This window comes from Nyctibius grandis, chromosome 7, assembly GCF_013368605.1.
Source record: "Nyctibius grandis isolate bNycGra1 chromosome 7, bNycGra1.pri, whole genome shotgun sequence".
In the NCBI taxonomy this organism is placed as follows: Eukaryota; Metazoa; Chordata; class Aves; order Nyctibiiformes; family Nyctibiidae; genus Nyctibius; species Nyctibius grandis.
The window spans coordinates 43,490,902-43,506,678 of NC_090664.1; the positions used below are offsets into that span (position 1 = coordinate 43,490,902).

At 41.4% G+C, this 15,777-nt stretch overlaps 1 protein-coding gene across 5 annotated transcripts in view; it reads right to left on the reverse strand.

Annotated features, from left to right (window-relative positions):
* The window catches only part of NRP1 (neuropilin 1), a 117,813-nt gene that overhangs the window by 5,493 nt on the left and 96,543 nt on the right, over positions 1 to 15,777 (reverse strand). For 3 of the 5 annotated variants that reach the window (XM_068404474.1, XM_068404472.1, XM_068404470.1), the window contains 4 exons: positions 12,770 to 12,829; positions 5,499 to 5,636; positions 1,165 to 1,439; positions 578 to 671 (listed from right to left, as the gene is read on the reverse strand). In XM_068404474.1, the coding sequence (XP_068260575.1) occupies positions 578 to 671; positions 1,165 to 1,439; positions 5,499 to 5,636; positions 12,770 to 12,829 (567 nt within the window). The remainder of the gene's footprint in view (positions 1 to 577; positions 672 to 1,164; positions 1,440 to 5,498; positions 5,637 to 12,769; positions 12,830 to 15,777) is intronic. The other 2 variants (XM_068404473.1, XM_068404471.1) reach the window with 1 other exon arrangement.

The following is a 15,777-nucleotide window of genomic DNA, read 5'->3' on the forward strand; positions in this document are numbered from 1 at the left end:
CTATTATTGCTCTCAGTTGTGTTGCCAACATGCATGGCATAAGTTTATATTCCTAATGTTGAGGGTTCTCAGTTCTATTCCCTCTCCTACATAAAAGACATTGCTTTATCTCCATCACGAAGGACAGGGTTTGATATGGTCCTTCAAAACAGAATTCAAGTAGGCTTGGTAGTAAGCAATCTAAAAAGGGTGAAGAAATAAAACTGGATTTTGAGCATTAGTTAAAACAGGGAAGAGCATTAGGAAAGCAGAGAAATTTAAAGAGGGCGGCGATCTAAAATATAGGGAAAGCTATGAGAATGTGAACATGCTGTGACCCATGTCAGTAGGATGCCAGTGCTGAACCAGAAGACTGCAGTTGCTGTGGGACTGAGGTGACACCAGTGGCACTTCCTATGAATAAAGCTATGGGTCAGATCAGGATGTTTTCAGTGCAAAACTTCTTGATAGTCAGTGCAAAACTTCCTATGTAGTCAATAATTATTCTATCCCTTTCTCACAGATAAAAACTGCTATCAAAACCAAATAAATAATGTTTTCGATGAGATTTCTATATGTTCTTGCTATTCATACTTACTTCGGCAATCCTCTTGTGCTACATGATTGTCGATTTTAATATCATCCACAGCAATTCCTCCAGTTCCTTTTCCAATTTCTCCCTCAATAACCACCTGGCAAAATAAGATAATGTTCACATTGTTTTCCTGTTAATACACAATTGCAACATTCAGAGTATCTTATTTAGTTGTTAACAAACATCTTCACTTTTCGTGATGCCACATCTACATGTACTTTGATTGTGGCCTGCCAATCTCTGCTGCATGCCTTTATGAACTTATATATGCAAATGTGAATTTATATAATGTCATAACTTCATTAAAGACTTTTACAGCAGCAGCAAAACTGTGGCAAAGATGCAGTTTTGTGACAGGTGAGGAATGACTTCTAAACTATTTATTTGGCCTTTGATAACAAATTCCTTGTATCACTGTCATCTGAGACATCATGAAATATTACTGTCACAGCAACAGCACCTCATCTGTAGGTATAATACTCTCTACATAAATCCTTCAGTGACATTTTCTGCTACTGTGTATAAAACATGACCAGCTATGTCTTACTGGCCTCAGCTCTGTTAGCTCAGCGACGAGCAGCCAAGCTCACCTGATAGTGTTTCACAGACTTGTGAAGAAGAACGCGACCTTCCTTCCAGCAGTTTGCCTGGTGCCCGCTCAGGGTCCACAGCACCTGGTCGTATTCGTCCGGCTTTTGGTACCGCAGTTTGATCTTCAGGGTGCCGACGTGTGCGCCGGACATGTGGTACCAGAAAGTCATGCAGTGGGCAGAGTTCTGCGAGTAAATCACGGGGCTCAGCAGTCGGGCGACTTTCCCTTTCTGGCTTTCGTCAGCTTGCGAGTAAATGAAATTGCCATCTCCTACTGTGACAGAAGGACTGCGTTAGGAACAGCCACCAGCTTTCATTTTCTTTGTTTACTTAAGAAGTCCCAGCCACCCCTAAGCATTTTGCTTTCTTTCCATGCTGATGGGTCAAGCCTCACAACTGAGAGAGTCAGAGGGTGTTGATCTGGGAGCTCTAGGAAAGATGCTGTGCTCTAAGGAGTTTATTTCTTCTGGCAGTCTCCTTTGATGTTCATTGGGATGCTTTGTGCTGAGAGTGAACTGTAACAACACGTTCACTACGTGGCACACACAAGGCATTTTCAACAACTTCATTCAACAACCTTGATGAAGGGACAGAGTGTCTTCTCAGCAAGTTTGCTGATGATATGAAGCTGGGAGGTTTGGCTGATACACTTGAAGGCTGTGTGGCCATTCAGTGTGATTTGGACAGACTGGAGAGCTGGTCAAAGAGGAACCTAATGAGGTTCAACAAGGATAAGTGCAGAGCCCTGCACCTGGGAAGGAGTAATAAAATGCACCAGTACAGGTTAGGAGGCGATCTGCTAGAGAGCAGCTCTGTGGAGAAGGACCTTGGAGTCCTGGTGGACAACAAGTTATCCATGGGACAGCAATGTGCCCTTGTGGCCAAGAAGGCCAATGGTATCCTGGGGTGCATTAAGAAGAGTGTGTCCAGCAGATTGAGGGAGGTCCTCCTCCCCCTCTACTCTACCCTGGTGAGACCTCCCCTGGAGTATTGCATTCAGTTCTGGGCTCCCCAGTTCAAGAGGGACAGAGATCTACTGGAGAGAGTCCAATGGAGGGCTACGAGGATGATGAAGGGACTGGAACACCTGCCTTATGAGGAAAGGTTGAGAGACCTGGGGCTTTTTAGTCTGGAGAAGAGAAGACTGAGAGGGGATCTGATTAATGTGTATAAATATATGAGGGCTGGGTGTCAAGAGGAAAGGGGCAACCTCTTTTCACTTGTGCCCTGCGATAGGACAAGGGGCAATGGATGCAAGCTAGAGCACAGGAAGTTCAACCTCAACATGAGGAAGAACTTCTTTACTGTAAGGGTTACAGAGCACTGGAACAGGCTCCCCAGAGAGGCTGTGGAGTCTCCTTCTCTGAAGACTTTCAAGACCCATCTGGATGCGTTCCTGTGTAAACTGCCCTAGATTGGTCCTGCTCTGGCAGGGGGGTTGGACTCGATGATCTCCAGAGGTCCCTTCCAACCCCTAACATTCTATGATTCTATGATTCTATGATTGTCACAAATGGTGCCAGAGTTATTCCCTTGACTTTGGCAATAATATATTGGGCTCTGTATATTTGTGAGCCCCTTCCTGAAAGAGTAAGATTATGGCTGGTATTTTCTGAAGAGCATAATGGATTTATACACGTTGAAATCTGAATATCTAATACCCTTAATTTGGAAAATTACTTGCTTAATCACACTGGGAGAGAAGCACGTAGGAGTGTGATTAGTTTGGTAACAGAAAATTGCTAAGTAAGATACTGACTACAGAGAAGTGCTTCTGATTTACACCAGCCAGGCATCCATTCCAGTCAGCTTTTGAACAGCTTCTTTGCAGAGAATTATGGTGGAAAAATGTGAAGTTCATCCTGGTGTATGCAAGAACAGATTGCATGTGTGATGTACTCATAGAAAAGGATGAAGATAGCATTTACTAACATTGGTATAAAGTTATTCTGAAAGTAGGAAGGAGAAAAGTAATAATAAGAAATACTATTTCTCAAATGCTGAAATAAGTATATGTATCTCTGTTTATACCAATGCTTAAACAAAAGAAAAGTAAAAAGGGGTGAAATAAGATGTTTTCGAAGGGTGATGTTTTATCAGCATTGGTCTTTGCTTATACATGATATTCTTGAATTTCATTTGAAATAATGTGTAATTGAGACTTGCTGGGTTGTAATGGTATAGTCCTGCACCCATGAAGAAGGGAAGATGAGCATTGCCGCTTTGGGAAGTGTAAGAAGAACAGGGTAGTAAAAGGTGAACCAGGAACAAAAATGAGTGTGTGACTCAGTGATGGGAAGGAGTGGGCCTAATAAAAGAGAAACAGAAATATTTCTTCTAACAGGAGACAAGGTGCTTTCTTTTATTTGAATTTTTCTGTGGGCAGTCAGAGGTTTCCTGGCCAATATGCATGTGGAAGTATCTGGTCTTTGAAAGAATTTTATAGGGAAAGATGATATTAAATTGCCAAAAAAATTTAGGCTTCCCCTCCTCCCCTTTTTTCTATCTTACTGCAGTAGCATCTTGTCCAGCTTTTTCAGCAGCAGTGCTTGTGCCTATATATTCTTTCCAACTTTGCTTCTGTGCAGAGGGCAGCACAACATGTGCAAATCTCATCAAAGAATGGTGACAGGGAATCCAAAGGGAGGAAAAAAGAAAAATAATCATAGCATTAGATGGCTGTCTCAGTTGGAAGACCTAACTCTGGCCAGATTTAATCATAACATGTATAATTTGAAGTGACATACAGCATATCCTACTGTCTTAAGCAACTGCTGTTGAAGAACACTTCTGATGATTTTCTTCAGCTTTATACAAGTGCAGCTGAGGGCAAGACATGCCTAGGAATTGCCCTTTGCGGTTCTCACAATATATGGGATAGCCTTGCTGTGTAGTGGTGACACTGAGAGGCTTGTTTGGGATGGCAGTGCCATTCAGACTGCTCATGGTCTGTGTTCACACCCACCCCATTCATTCTGTACCTGCTGGCAGGTGAATGGCAAACCTGGCAGGTGAAGGTGCCCTTAGAGTTGAAGGAAAATTTTGGAAAATACTGAAAGTTAGTGCAGTAAGGAGCAAAAGGGGCTGCCTGTAAGACTCCTAGCTACTGAAGATATAGCTAATGGAACAAATAAGTCTTCTGCACTAGCAGGGCCCAGTGGAAACAACAAAATCTCATTTGAAGAATATAATTTCTTCATCTCTTGATTGAAGATAGGTTCAGTCTTTCTATAATCCTTGGTGGCAAAGTGCAGATAGCTCTCATTTCCAGAATATTATTGCAGTGCTGGGTCAGGAACTCTGTCTTCATTGTCTTAATTAGAGCTTTACTTATGCATGCCTTTTAGATTTTGTCAGTCCCTGGCTAACATAGCTTTTAACCTCCTTTCAATGTCAGATCCTACTGAGCCGTTTCACTTTACATCAATTTTTCCACCATTACAGCCTTCACTTCAGCTAACTGCATTTAGTTAATTTGATGTCATTTATTTGTACAATGCCATCTATAGTCAAAGTATTATAAGTTGGGTTTTTTTTCCTTGAAACTATTGTACTTGTCTTAAGATTCAATTGAAAGTGTCTCAGAATTTTAAAAGTCCAATTTTGTCTAATTTCCTTGTCATTCTCATTAGGCAAAGGGGTTGCAGAAGTGGGAAGGGAGATTCATCTCAACATATTTGATTAATCTGTACGAATTCAAGAGAGAACACTAAAGCAAGAGGCTGTGCAGGTCTCACGGCGCCCTCCCTTCTCCACTAGCCAGCAGCATATTTATTGCCTAATTATGCAGAGCCATGAGTTAGATACTTCAAAACCAACCAATCAGTTTTCCAGGGTGATATTTCTGGAAAAACGGTGTGTGAGCAAAGGGATGGCTATAATCTCCAACTCCTGCTGGAGAGGAGGAGGGCATGGAAACACATTCATCTGGGAAGTTTCACTGACAACACCTTTCTGTGGTGGGCAGCCCCTGTAACTACAAACAAGAATGATGTGAGGTTTGTTCACGACTCTTATCACTTAGTAAGTGATATTTGCTGAATATTTGGTGATTCAGATTTTATTCTACCCCAGATGGTGGTTATCCAAACGCAAGTCAGGAGAAGGGAATATCTTCAATTCCTGACAATAAATGATCTTTATTGTCCAACAGAAAGGACAATTATGGTCAGTTGTGACTACACGTAACAGGTTAGGTTGCCTAGAGAATCATCTTTGTGACTCTACATATCTTAGGTATAATTCACTCTCCTCTGGTTTTGGAAGACGTGTTGGTATTAAACAGAACAATCTCTTCCCATGTAAAATGGCTAAATCATGAACTCATGATTACCTGTGTGGTCTTGAATTGGCCCAGTTTTGCTGGTCAGGATTGCCCACTTTAAATCCAACTGGTTGTCGTGCTCCCAGTGGCACAAAGTCTTTTGGGATCCCCAGCCAAAGGCACAGTTGAAGTTGTATAGTGGCAGCTCTGCAGGGAAAGAGGGAAAAGGAGGGATGAAATGTGATTATTAATTGCACAATTCAGATTTTGTACTTCAAAACCAAATGTATGCATTTGACCATTAACAGAGTCGTCCTACTTTAAACTCTGAGAAGCCATAGCAAGAATAGCCCTGCTGGGAAACAGATGAAGAATGACTGTTTCTAGTAAACGATGTGGTTGTTTCTTGTTTCTTTATGACCCATATTTTGGGTTTTTTTTGTGGTTAGATTCATTCTCCTGATTTCCCCACATTAGCTGTAACATATAGGACTCAAAAAGAAAGCTCTGGCTTACTTATCAGATATATTTGCTGGTTGTTAATATCTATTTGTACCATAACTGTGCAATGTCTTGCAGCAACTCACAATAAGATTTGGACAAAAAAAAGAAAGGGCAGAAACAGTAATGGAATGCCCTTGGCAGGAAAGGATTTCTGGTGAAATGTATGGTACGTGGCTTCAGTAAGGAACTTATTTCAGCATCTTCAAGACAGTTAAGTAGGCCCACAAGATGGCAGCATTGAAATGGACAAATTGAGACGGAAAAGGGACAAATGTGGCTGATTGCCAAATGAACTCAAAATAAGCTTCAAAACAAGCTCCACGTAAAACAAGGGAAGTCTGGTATTATGGTCAGGATGAGATCATATCTTGTTTTCAGCTTCTCTTCAATTCTGCCCAAAGGTTTAATACATAGTAGCTTATTTTCTTCAACAGAATTTGGAATTTGAATGGAAAGATTATACAAAGATAGCATATAAATACCTTGCATTTCTTGTTTTCAGAAGCAGTTTGAAATCTTTTGGGCTTTCGGTTCCTACCCCATTGGTATGAGCATTTACCTCACCTTGAGTAATGACAACTCCCAGTAGAGCAATACCCTTCCCACAGCAATGTGACCAAATCCTGAAGTCTTTTCTCAGGCATGACTCACACCTTATTAAAGGAATAACTTAGGTTTACTTTAATGAGATGCTTTGTGCAAGTATGAACTAAGAACAAAGGACTCTGCTCTCCCATCAATATCAGCTCTGGGGGAAGAATTGTGTTCTTTTGCTTTCTTGCCCATTATTAAAAAAAAAAAACAGGAAAGATAATGCAACCCCTAGAATGTGTTTTGTTTATTGTGGGAAAATATGGAGAAAAATAGGAAGTGTGTTGGGACCTGTGGCTGGCCAGGCCTTTGAGGTGGAGTTGTTCCAGTCTGAAGAGGCAAAGACCTCCTCCATGTAGTGAGCTGCCCAGGGAAGACTGGAAAGGCTTTTGAACTCACAACCCAGATTTTAATGGAAAGTAAACTAGAATAAACATTTTATCAGCACAAAGAAAACCTCAGGTGAGTAGGTTGAGACAGAATGGATATAAAAAGGGTTCGTCTATCACTCTCTCCTTTCCTGCTGTGTCCTTGTTTGGTGGGTCCTTGCTCCCAGACAGTTTTAACTCAACTCCCTGTATTCCTGCATTGCAGCCACTGTGCCCTCTCTGGCCCCTAGAAAACTTCTTTCTGTCTTCAGAGAGGTCTGAGCGTACGGCAGCTCCTGCCCCTCTCCTCTGCCTGTCAGTACCTCGCCTATGCTGTGGCATCCCTCCACACTAAGCCCTCATTCTTTGCTCCTTCCTTCATCTGCCTCAACCCGCCTGCCTCCCCCTCCCTCCCGCTGGCCTCCAGAGGGGTCTGCTCCACATTCTCACGAATACGGCATCCTAGCTGGGAACAAATGAATTAAACAGATAATGTCTGGCACAGGAATTCAATGTGGAGAAAACATGTTTCCTGGAGGACCCTAGCCCTTTCTAGGAAAGGGGCAGATCATGGTGAATAATCTCTCTTTGGGCTCAAAACGTTGAAGACACAAAATCAGCCTGTGCGCACATGAGTGCAGAAAGGCAATCCATTATGTTTCTTTCTTCAGTATATGTTTTTTTTTTTCCTAGACAATGGGGCCACGATCAAAGACATCTTGCCCAAAAGGGGACATCTGAAAATCAAGGGGAGTTTTTAAAGAAACAGAGTGACATTGAAATGAGTTAAAGGGTTTTAAGTTTGTGAAAAATAGCCTTTCATTGTCAAGGAGGCCTAGGAAGAGCTATATTGCATGGCTTTGACATCAGAGCCATGAAACAGAACTGTAGAAAAGGTCTTAGAAAATGTAAAACAAAATTAATCTTATTAATCCCAAAGGATTATATCATGCAAAGCTAGTGATAGCCTGTGTGGTATTCAAACCACAATAAAGGAGAACAGTGGTAGATAGATCACATCAGTCTGAAGATAACACACGGCATAAATGAGCACATAGCACAAAGAGATTGAAAGGACTGGTATTGTTCAACTGTGAATAAAAATAAATAGCAGAAGATACAGAAGAAGTATGTAAATGGGTGAAGAATCCAGAGAAGGAAGATTACAATATTCTGTTTTCTCCATTTCATAGCCTGAGTAGTGTGAGCTATCCAGTGAAGTCCAATGCAGATCAAAGGAAAAAAATTCTCGTACAATGTGAGCGATATGTGCTTGCCTCAAATGCTGTTAAGGCTGAACGTAATTCAAAGAGAACTGGACACTGAAATGGATAAGGAAAATATCCAGAATTTCATTGTTAATTCTAAAGTGCAGGGAGTGACAAAAGCCATTCTCTTCATGGTCTGAAGCCAGCTCTGAATGTTGGGATTAGAAGCAGCGTTTCAAAGCAGAGCTAAATTTCACAGCACTATCTAATAAAGAATTTCTTACACTTTCATTTGAAATATATAGTGCAGGAAATTGGATAAGAGCCTAGGTCTGATATGCTTTGGCTATGCCTGTGTTCCTTGGCTTTGGACTCACAGACAGCATGGTGTAAAACGAACTACTTTTCCATGCAGAAGGTAATGAGAATCCCCCGAAATTAAGCAGAATTTGACCAGCAACCCGCTCTCAGTTAGCTATTTCTTGCTAGGTTCCTATTGTTTTCTTAAAGTGATTGTGTTAATATATTCCTTAGACAATCACAGCAATGGGATTGAAGGTCAAAGGCAAGGCATTTCAGAGTGCTCTTATTTTATAGGCTCCTTAAACATGTCATCTCTTATTGTCTATTCTTATGTCTCTTCCAATGCTTCTCCCAGGGACCCATAAAAAGAAAAAATAGACCTGCTAGCCAATTAATAACGGACACTTGTAGCATCTGGATAGGTTCATTAGTCATCTGGGCAATGGATCTGCCCCAGTAAAAGACAGAATAGTTCAACACTTCTATTAAAGGTCCCAGGGAGCTGATACAGTAGCTCACAGTAAGCTACAGGCAATCTGTCGTCTTTGTCCTTGAACTATAGCTTGGCAACTCTGGTGGAAGGAACGAAAGTAGGGATGAGCAGAATTTGGTGGGCTGCTTCTGCAGCACTGGCCCATTCCCATGCTAGGATAATTCTGCCAATACATGATCTCCGGGTTTGTGTGTACCCAGAGGATGAAGAAAACCAGCTATTATGTAACCAAATAGCAGCGGTTCAGATGAGAATCTGAGACGGAGGTGTGATGAAATCCCATATGCCTTTTTCAAAATGTAGGGTACGTGATACTGAATTAAAACACATTTATCCTCTCAAAGAATAACCAACAGCTGTACTTCTTGACCACAGCTTGCTCACAGCTGGAACCATTACTGCATACGAACAAGAAAGTCATTTGAAAATCTAGTTGAGTGAGTTTCTTGCAAGTCTATTAATCTTTTGTGGCCCACAGACTTTGACATATTTTTATAACTCCTCCAAGAGGCAAGAAGGAGCATGATGGCATTAAAGATGCTACGAAAATTCTCTCTAGGATGCTCTTGCCAAAGGGTAAATCATCATTAAAATGGGAAATTACAAACATAATTTGGACCACTTCAAAGTAGTATATTGGGTCTGATTTATATTTTCATTTCACCTTTTTATACCACTTATGCTGGCAGCACACAATTACCTTAAATGATAGTAAATGATAATTTAACTGCTTTAATATCCCTTTGTTGATGAAAAGCTGTCCCACCGTAAATAACAATCAGACCTATTCTACCTTTAAACGATTTCTTAGCATAGATTTTAACCTCTGGATTTCTTAATAGCTATTACATGTGCGAAAACCAAGATACTTTACTTCTTGAACAGACTGCTTTACAAAGGACTGAGCTTACACAGCTGAGAGCACATAATGTAAATGAACAGCTTGCTCTGTATGTAAATAGCTAAGAGTCAAGCATTTCAAATAGGCCTTTGGAATTGAAAAAGATGCATTCAAAAAGACTAGATGTTGGTGAGACTTAGGACTGAGGCCTGAAAGGTATTTACCTTGACAGACAGATTTGTTAAAGGCATCTTTTTGAGGAGGAAAGTAGATACTGTCTTAAAAAAAATCCAAAACTTTAAACATTTTTGCACCTTGAAATTATGATTCTTTTCTTATTTTCTTACAATTCAGTCCCCTTGAAATGAACTGTAAAAGTCTCCTTGATGGGAAGCTTGTTTATACATGGAGGCTTTCCAGCTATTTACTCTTAACTGTTTCCATAGCCTATGAAAGCTGGTTGGAATAGGATCATCTCAGGCTTTGACACACACAAGTATGTTAGTCTGGGATAACAAGATTAGGAGTGTTTGCAGGCTTGAATGAAGGCAGGAGGACAGCAATACATGGCGTTAGCACCTATTGCAGAAGTACCTGTGCCACGGCAGGTGCTGCTACTGAGAGGGCTGGTTAATCTCTGTCCCCAAACACTGTGGCACAAGCTGCTGTGGCCAGTACTGGTGCAGTTTAGCTCATGCAGGGTTACCCGCTGGAGCCTGCATCCTGATCTGCAACAGCTCTTTGGCTCAGAGCTCACCATTTACCTCAAGGTGTATTAGCATCTTAAGGTAAACCAGCCCTTAGAGGGAATTAAGGCTGAAGCTGAAGTCTCAGTCCTTGGTGTGCTAAATTCATACCTTGTTCAGCTTGAGACCAGCTGAAAGAGCTGGAGAGTGCACTGATCCTCAGCCAGCTGAGGGCCAGGGGGGCGCTGAGCAGCTCTGGAACTTCAAGGCCAGTTTAAACTACACTATTCATGGCTGCTGTAGCAGGCTCTTGCTCCCTGCTGCATGGCCCCTCGCTCTGATGTGCTTCATCGTGCCAGCCAGGTCCAGTCGTGCCCCTTCAGCAGAAGGAAATGCTTACACCATCTTCATGCCAGGAGGGGTTTCCCCATGTTGAGGGGAACTTCTATCTTCCCCTTTTTGGGAGTTTTCTGGCTGGTTTTCAGTGAGGGATTATGAAGCAGCTGGAAACCTTTGTGTCTTAAACTGGAGATTCTGGAAAACTGATTCTTAATTATTTGCATCTGACTGATCTCTATCTATGATCTTTGTAATGTGCTGCCATGTGGGAGCCTGGAGTTTGGGATGTGAACTTGTCCGTTATTCCCCGGAAGGAAACAGCTCCTACCAGCACAATGCAGGGAAGTAGCATTGGCATGCTCTGAAGGGAACCTCAGAAACTCCTTTAGTAGAGAAAAAACTTGGCTCATCACAGAGTAAGCGAAGGTGGTGCAGGAGGGAAGTAAGGAGAGAACAAGAGCATATCTTAATCTCTGGCAGAAACACTCAGTCTGTTGCTGGAGAGTCCCACCCAAGCCAAGGGGATTGAACACAACCTGCTAACGCAACTGGCACTGGGGAAGAGGGAGGAAAACTGCATTGCACAGAGGCACTTTATGAGTTTGCAGTTTGTTTAAATGTAAGAAGACAGTTTTTAAAACTGTAAAAAATCCTTCATTTCAGTAAAATAGAAAGCTACAAGATCATTTGAGACAAAAATTAAAATGTTTTACTCTAAAACCGCTGCACAGCATCCTTCCTTCCTTTGCATCCCCCAGCCCTTTCCGAACTGTGGGATCACCAGCAGCCCTCCAGCCCTTTAGTAACTGGCTGTGGAAGAACAGTATGGAGGTGTGGAGAGGCGTACCGTGAAGGCAGGACAGCCTGCCATTGTGTTTCTCACTGCACCAGTAATCCACAGTCTCCCTCTGCTCATAAAACAGGGCAGAGCTAGAAATAGTGTAAGCTGACTAAGTCAACTGAATGACCCTGGGGACAAATTTTGAGGGGAGTAAAAGCATTTGCCTCTGCAATATCAGAACGCAGAGGCTGAGAGTGGGAACAACATCTGAGATAAGGCAGTTCTATCTCTTAATCAGGTTGACAACATCAGCGTCCTTTAGGAAACTTTTACATTATTAGTCCCTTTTTTTTTTTAACTTGAAGCAAGAGCAGATTGTGTCACATGGTTGAGGAAACAACGATAAACACTTACCCACCCTGTTAATAAATCACTTGCAAGACTGTGCCTGACTGTACTTTAATGGAGGAAATGGGAGTAACTGAAAACTGACTTCTTTACGGCTCCACAATTATTAATGCAAAGGATTTTAAACTAGTGCTCATAGTTTTTGGAGTTTGTGTTTTCTGCCCAAGTCTATCCTCTCCCCCACTCCCAGTAAATTGCACAGGATATTAAAAAATGGTATGAAAGCTGTGGAAGCAGCAAACTAAGGATTTTAAAAGCTGCTAGTTATTGTATTGATTAAGTAAAAAGGACCTGCTGCCAGTGACAACTTGTTTTTCCCTTTTCAAGTTCATGGTAGCAATTTGTGTAACCCCATTTTGAGAAAACTTTCTAGAAAACAATATTGTAAAACTGCCAGCTCCCTGGTGGAGGAAACTGGCAAACTTTACTTGTCTTAGTTTTGTAAAACCATGGCTATAAATAGTGAATGGGCCTGTGTGGCTCTGTTTTTGTTTTCCTGGAGTTTGCAAACACACTTTGTGTCACTGACATGCCACATTTAAACAGAGTGCACTGTGTGATTAAGTTAGTTTAATTTTGTCAGCATTTGGCATTTGCTGATGCAGAAGGAAATCTTGTTCTCTGCTGTGTCTACATGTGGATGAAAGGAATAAAATATTTACTGTACAGAGCTGAGAGACCAGATGCTTCTTTACTTCAGAGACTTTTAGGGAATGGGAAGTCAGGAAGTGCTGCAATTCATTATTTTCTCTCTGGCATGAAATTTGGGTATGGAATTTATTATGTTTTTAACAATAAAAAATCTTTTTTTTTTTTACCTGGTTGTAATGTGTTGTCTATTACTGTTGGCTTTTCTGTATTCAGCACTGTAGTACCACCTGGAAAAGAAATTATGCATATCATGATACATGGGACACAACAAAGGACACAGCAGTCATTAGGAATATCCTATATATAAATCTGAAATATTACCATCTTTTATTAGACATGTAGGTAACTGAGTGTGTGAGCTCAAGCATGAAAATATGACATTAAAGATCTGGTTTCCTTTATCAAAAAAGAAAACAGGAACTCATCATTAAATAAAGCTGTATATCTTTGGAGTCCTTGCAAACACCAAGTAATCAATCCTCACCATGTCCCTGTGGCCGTCCTTGTTTTATAGACACTGATTTGCTCCAAATCACATGAGAAGTCAGCCACTGATCTCTGTACCACCTCCTAACAGTCACCAGTTCGTGCATTCACCCATGACATGTTTCTCATAGCAGGGATGTGAGGTCCTCCAGCTCCTGCCATGCTGGGTCCTCCCTGTGCATTGTTTCATAGCTGTGTTGTGAGACCAGCTCACAAGAGAGGTGCATGGGAATTGCCTGACTTTAGGCTATAGTCTAAGGCAGGTTTCACTTCTATCTCAAAGAGCAGAAGGAATTAAGGACTTCCCCTTTGTCTTCTTCTTCAAGCAGATGAACAAGAGGTGAGTGGGGTCATGACCCTCTCCTAAGCTCACTAACAGTATTTTTGAAATACTTGACTTTTTAAAGCAAGCCTCATATTGATAAAGGAAACAAAAAAGTAAATTAGCACAATTATAAATGCGCAGTGGGGTGCTGATTACCAGTCAATGGCTTTTCTTTTCTCCAGCAAGCAAATGCCTAAAGCATTATAGGAAGGAAGGCTCTGATGACTTCCAATGAGAGTGAATGCCCAAGCTATATCAGCTTTATGTTTGTGAGAATGATCTGATGGGAAATGCTATAAGCCACGCAAATAGAGTAGCTCTGTATGGGGTCCAACTAGAGCAGGGAGGAATCTGGCCTACAGCACAATTACAGTTAATTGCAAGGGAGGCTTCATTGTGATACTCACATATGTGCAAGTGCTATCATCAGGGAAGTGACTCTGTCACACACACGAGAATGAGGGTGCCACACTGGCATTGGTAGTGGATACAAGAGGGTAAGGCACTGACGAAATCCCCCCTGCACTGCCCTTCTATCCTTAATGGGCCATGAGATTTACATACTTTCCTTCTATGCATTTTGGAGGAAGAAAAGAATGTTTACAATGAAATTATTAGTAAAATCACTTCTGTGCATTTTAGCATTATAAGTAACATCATATGTACAGTGCAATGTTTCTACAGCATCCAGAAAAACTGCACATGCACTGCTCAGGCTTTCTAAGTGGTATAGTAATAAATTGTGCTCAGTGTCTGCACTTTTGTAGAAGGGCAATGTAGTAATTTTCAATTTTAGTACTGAAATAGGTTCAGTTTCCCAAAAGAGATGGTGCTCAGGAAGGCTGCTGGCTGTTCCCTTGTCTTAGAGGCTATAAACTGCTCCCTAAGCACACCCTGCAAAAATGGCCAGAGGGTGTTTCTTCTGCTCAATAAGCTTTCCCTAAGGGACATGTGGGATGCAGTCCTGAGCTCCCTGAGGTGCAGAGACTGTGAGTGAACAGGGAAGGTGCTTGCATAGATCCATCTCCTTCCCCTCACACAGCCTCCATCTATGTGAAATATGTCTCTACCTGTTGGACTTTACAACCCAGCCCTCAGTGTAGGGCTTTGCAGGAAACCTCAGTGTTTCCTGACCTGGCTCTTTCCTTTCAGAAAAATAAATAAATTACAATGTTTAGTAACACTGAAAGCTTTCTGAGCTACCTTAACCCAATACAGACTATTTTATCAGACTGCCTGCACAGCTGTTTTCAAAAAGAATAAGATTCATCTGGGACACTGATTTGAAAAGCAGTGACAGTGTCTGACCGTGCAGTGTCTTTTCCACTCAAGAATTGTTTTTCAATTTATGATTTGCAACATGCATTTACAGGAGACGCTGGCAAAGCTCAGAAAGGGTTTGATGCTGAAACAGCACTTCCATTTGTATCTGCTGTCAGATGTTCTACTTGGCTGCTTCCAAAAAGCCAATCTCTTACCTAAGGTTTCCCAATGTCCTCTTGGACAGCTCTTGCCAGATTTTAATGCTATTTTATATCAAGGATGTAAGAAGCAATAAACTTTTATTAGATAAGCACACCAGGGAGCAGTGATGAAATAACTTGTGTTGCTGTGTCCAAAACCAAGCTAAATTAATGTAGATGTACAGATCTGCTAAAGGAAGATCTCATCAGACAGGCCCAGAGCTTTGTGGAGCAAGTGACCTCCAAGAAGGGATCAAAAAAGTAGTGGGGTAGTGTCAGCTCTCTCAGAAGGACAGTGTTTCTGTGCAAAAGTGGGAGAATATGAAAACTAGCAAGCTCCCTCCGTTCCAGACGCAGACTGTGTTATATCTCTCCCTCTTACTTTTCTGCTAGTGATGGTAACTTGGAGAACATCAGTCCCTCTGTGGCTGTAATGCAGTGTTGGTGGGGAAGCTCATGGAAATATTTCTGGTGATAAATGTGTGAATATGCTTTGATGAAACAAATCTGCTTTGTTTCTGTCTGGGAAAGGTTTGGGGCTGAGATTTGAGTCCTATACTAAATTTTAGGTATGGAAGCATATACGTATCTTGAACCTAAACAATATTTCATTTTGACTTCTTCAATCTCAGACAATAAACCTCAAAAGGTTTGTCCAGCTTTTTTCTTCATAAGAGAAAGTTTGATTAGGACATTTGATTAGACACAATTCCTCCTCAAAAAAATTGCTCTCTCTTCCAGCTAGTCACTATTATTTGCTTCAAAAATTACATAGCTGAGAAAACAATCAAAAGTATTGTCGTATGTAAAAGGCAGATGCCTATGTTTTGACAGCACTGACAATACAAACTGCATACCAATGTCCATTTATGTTGAGTGATTTAATCAGTGCAAACATTTA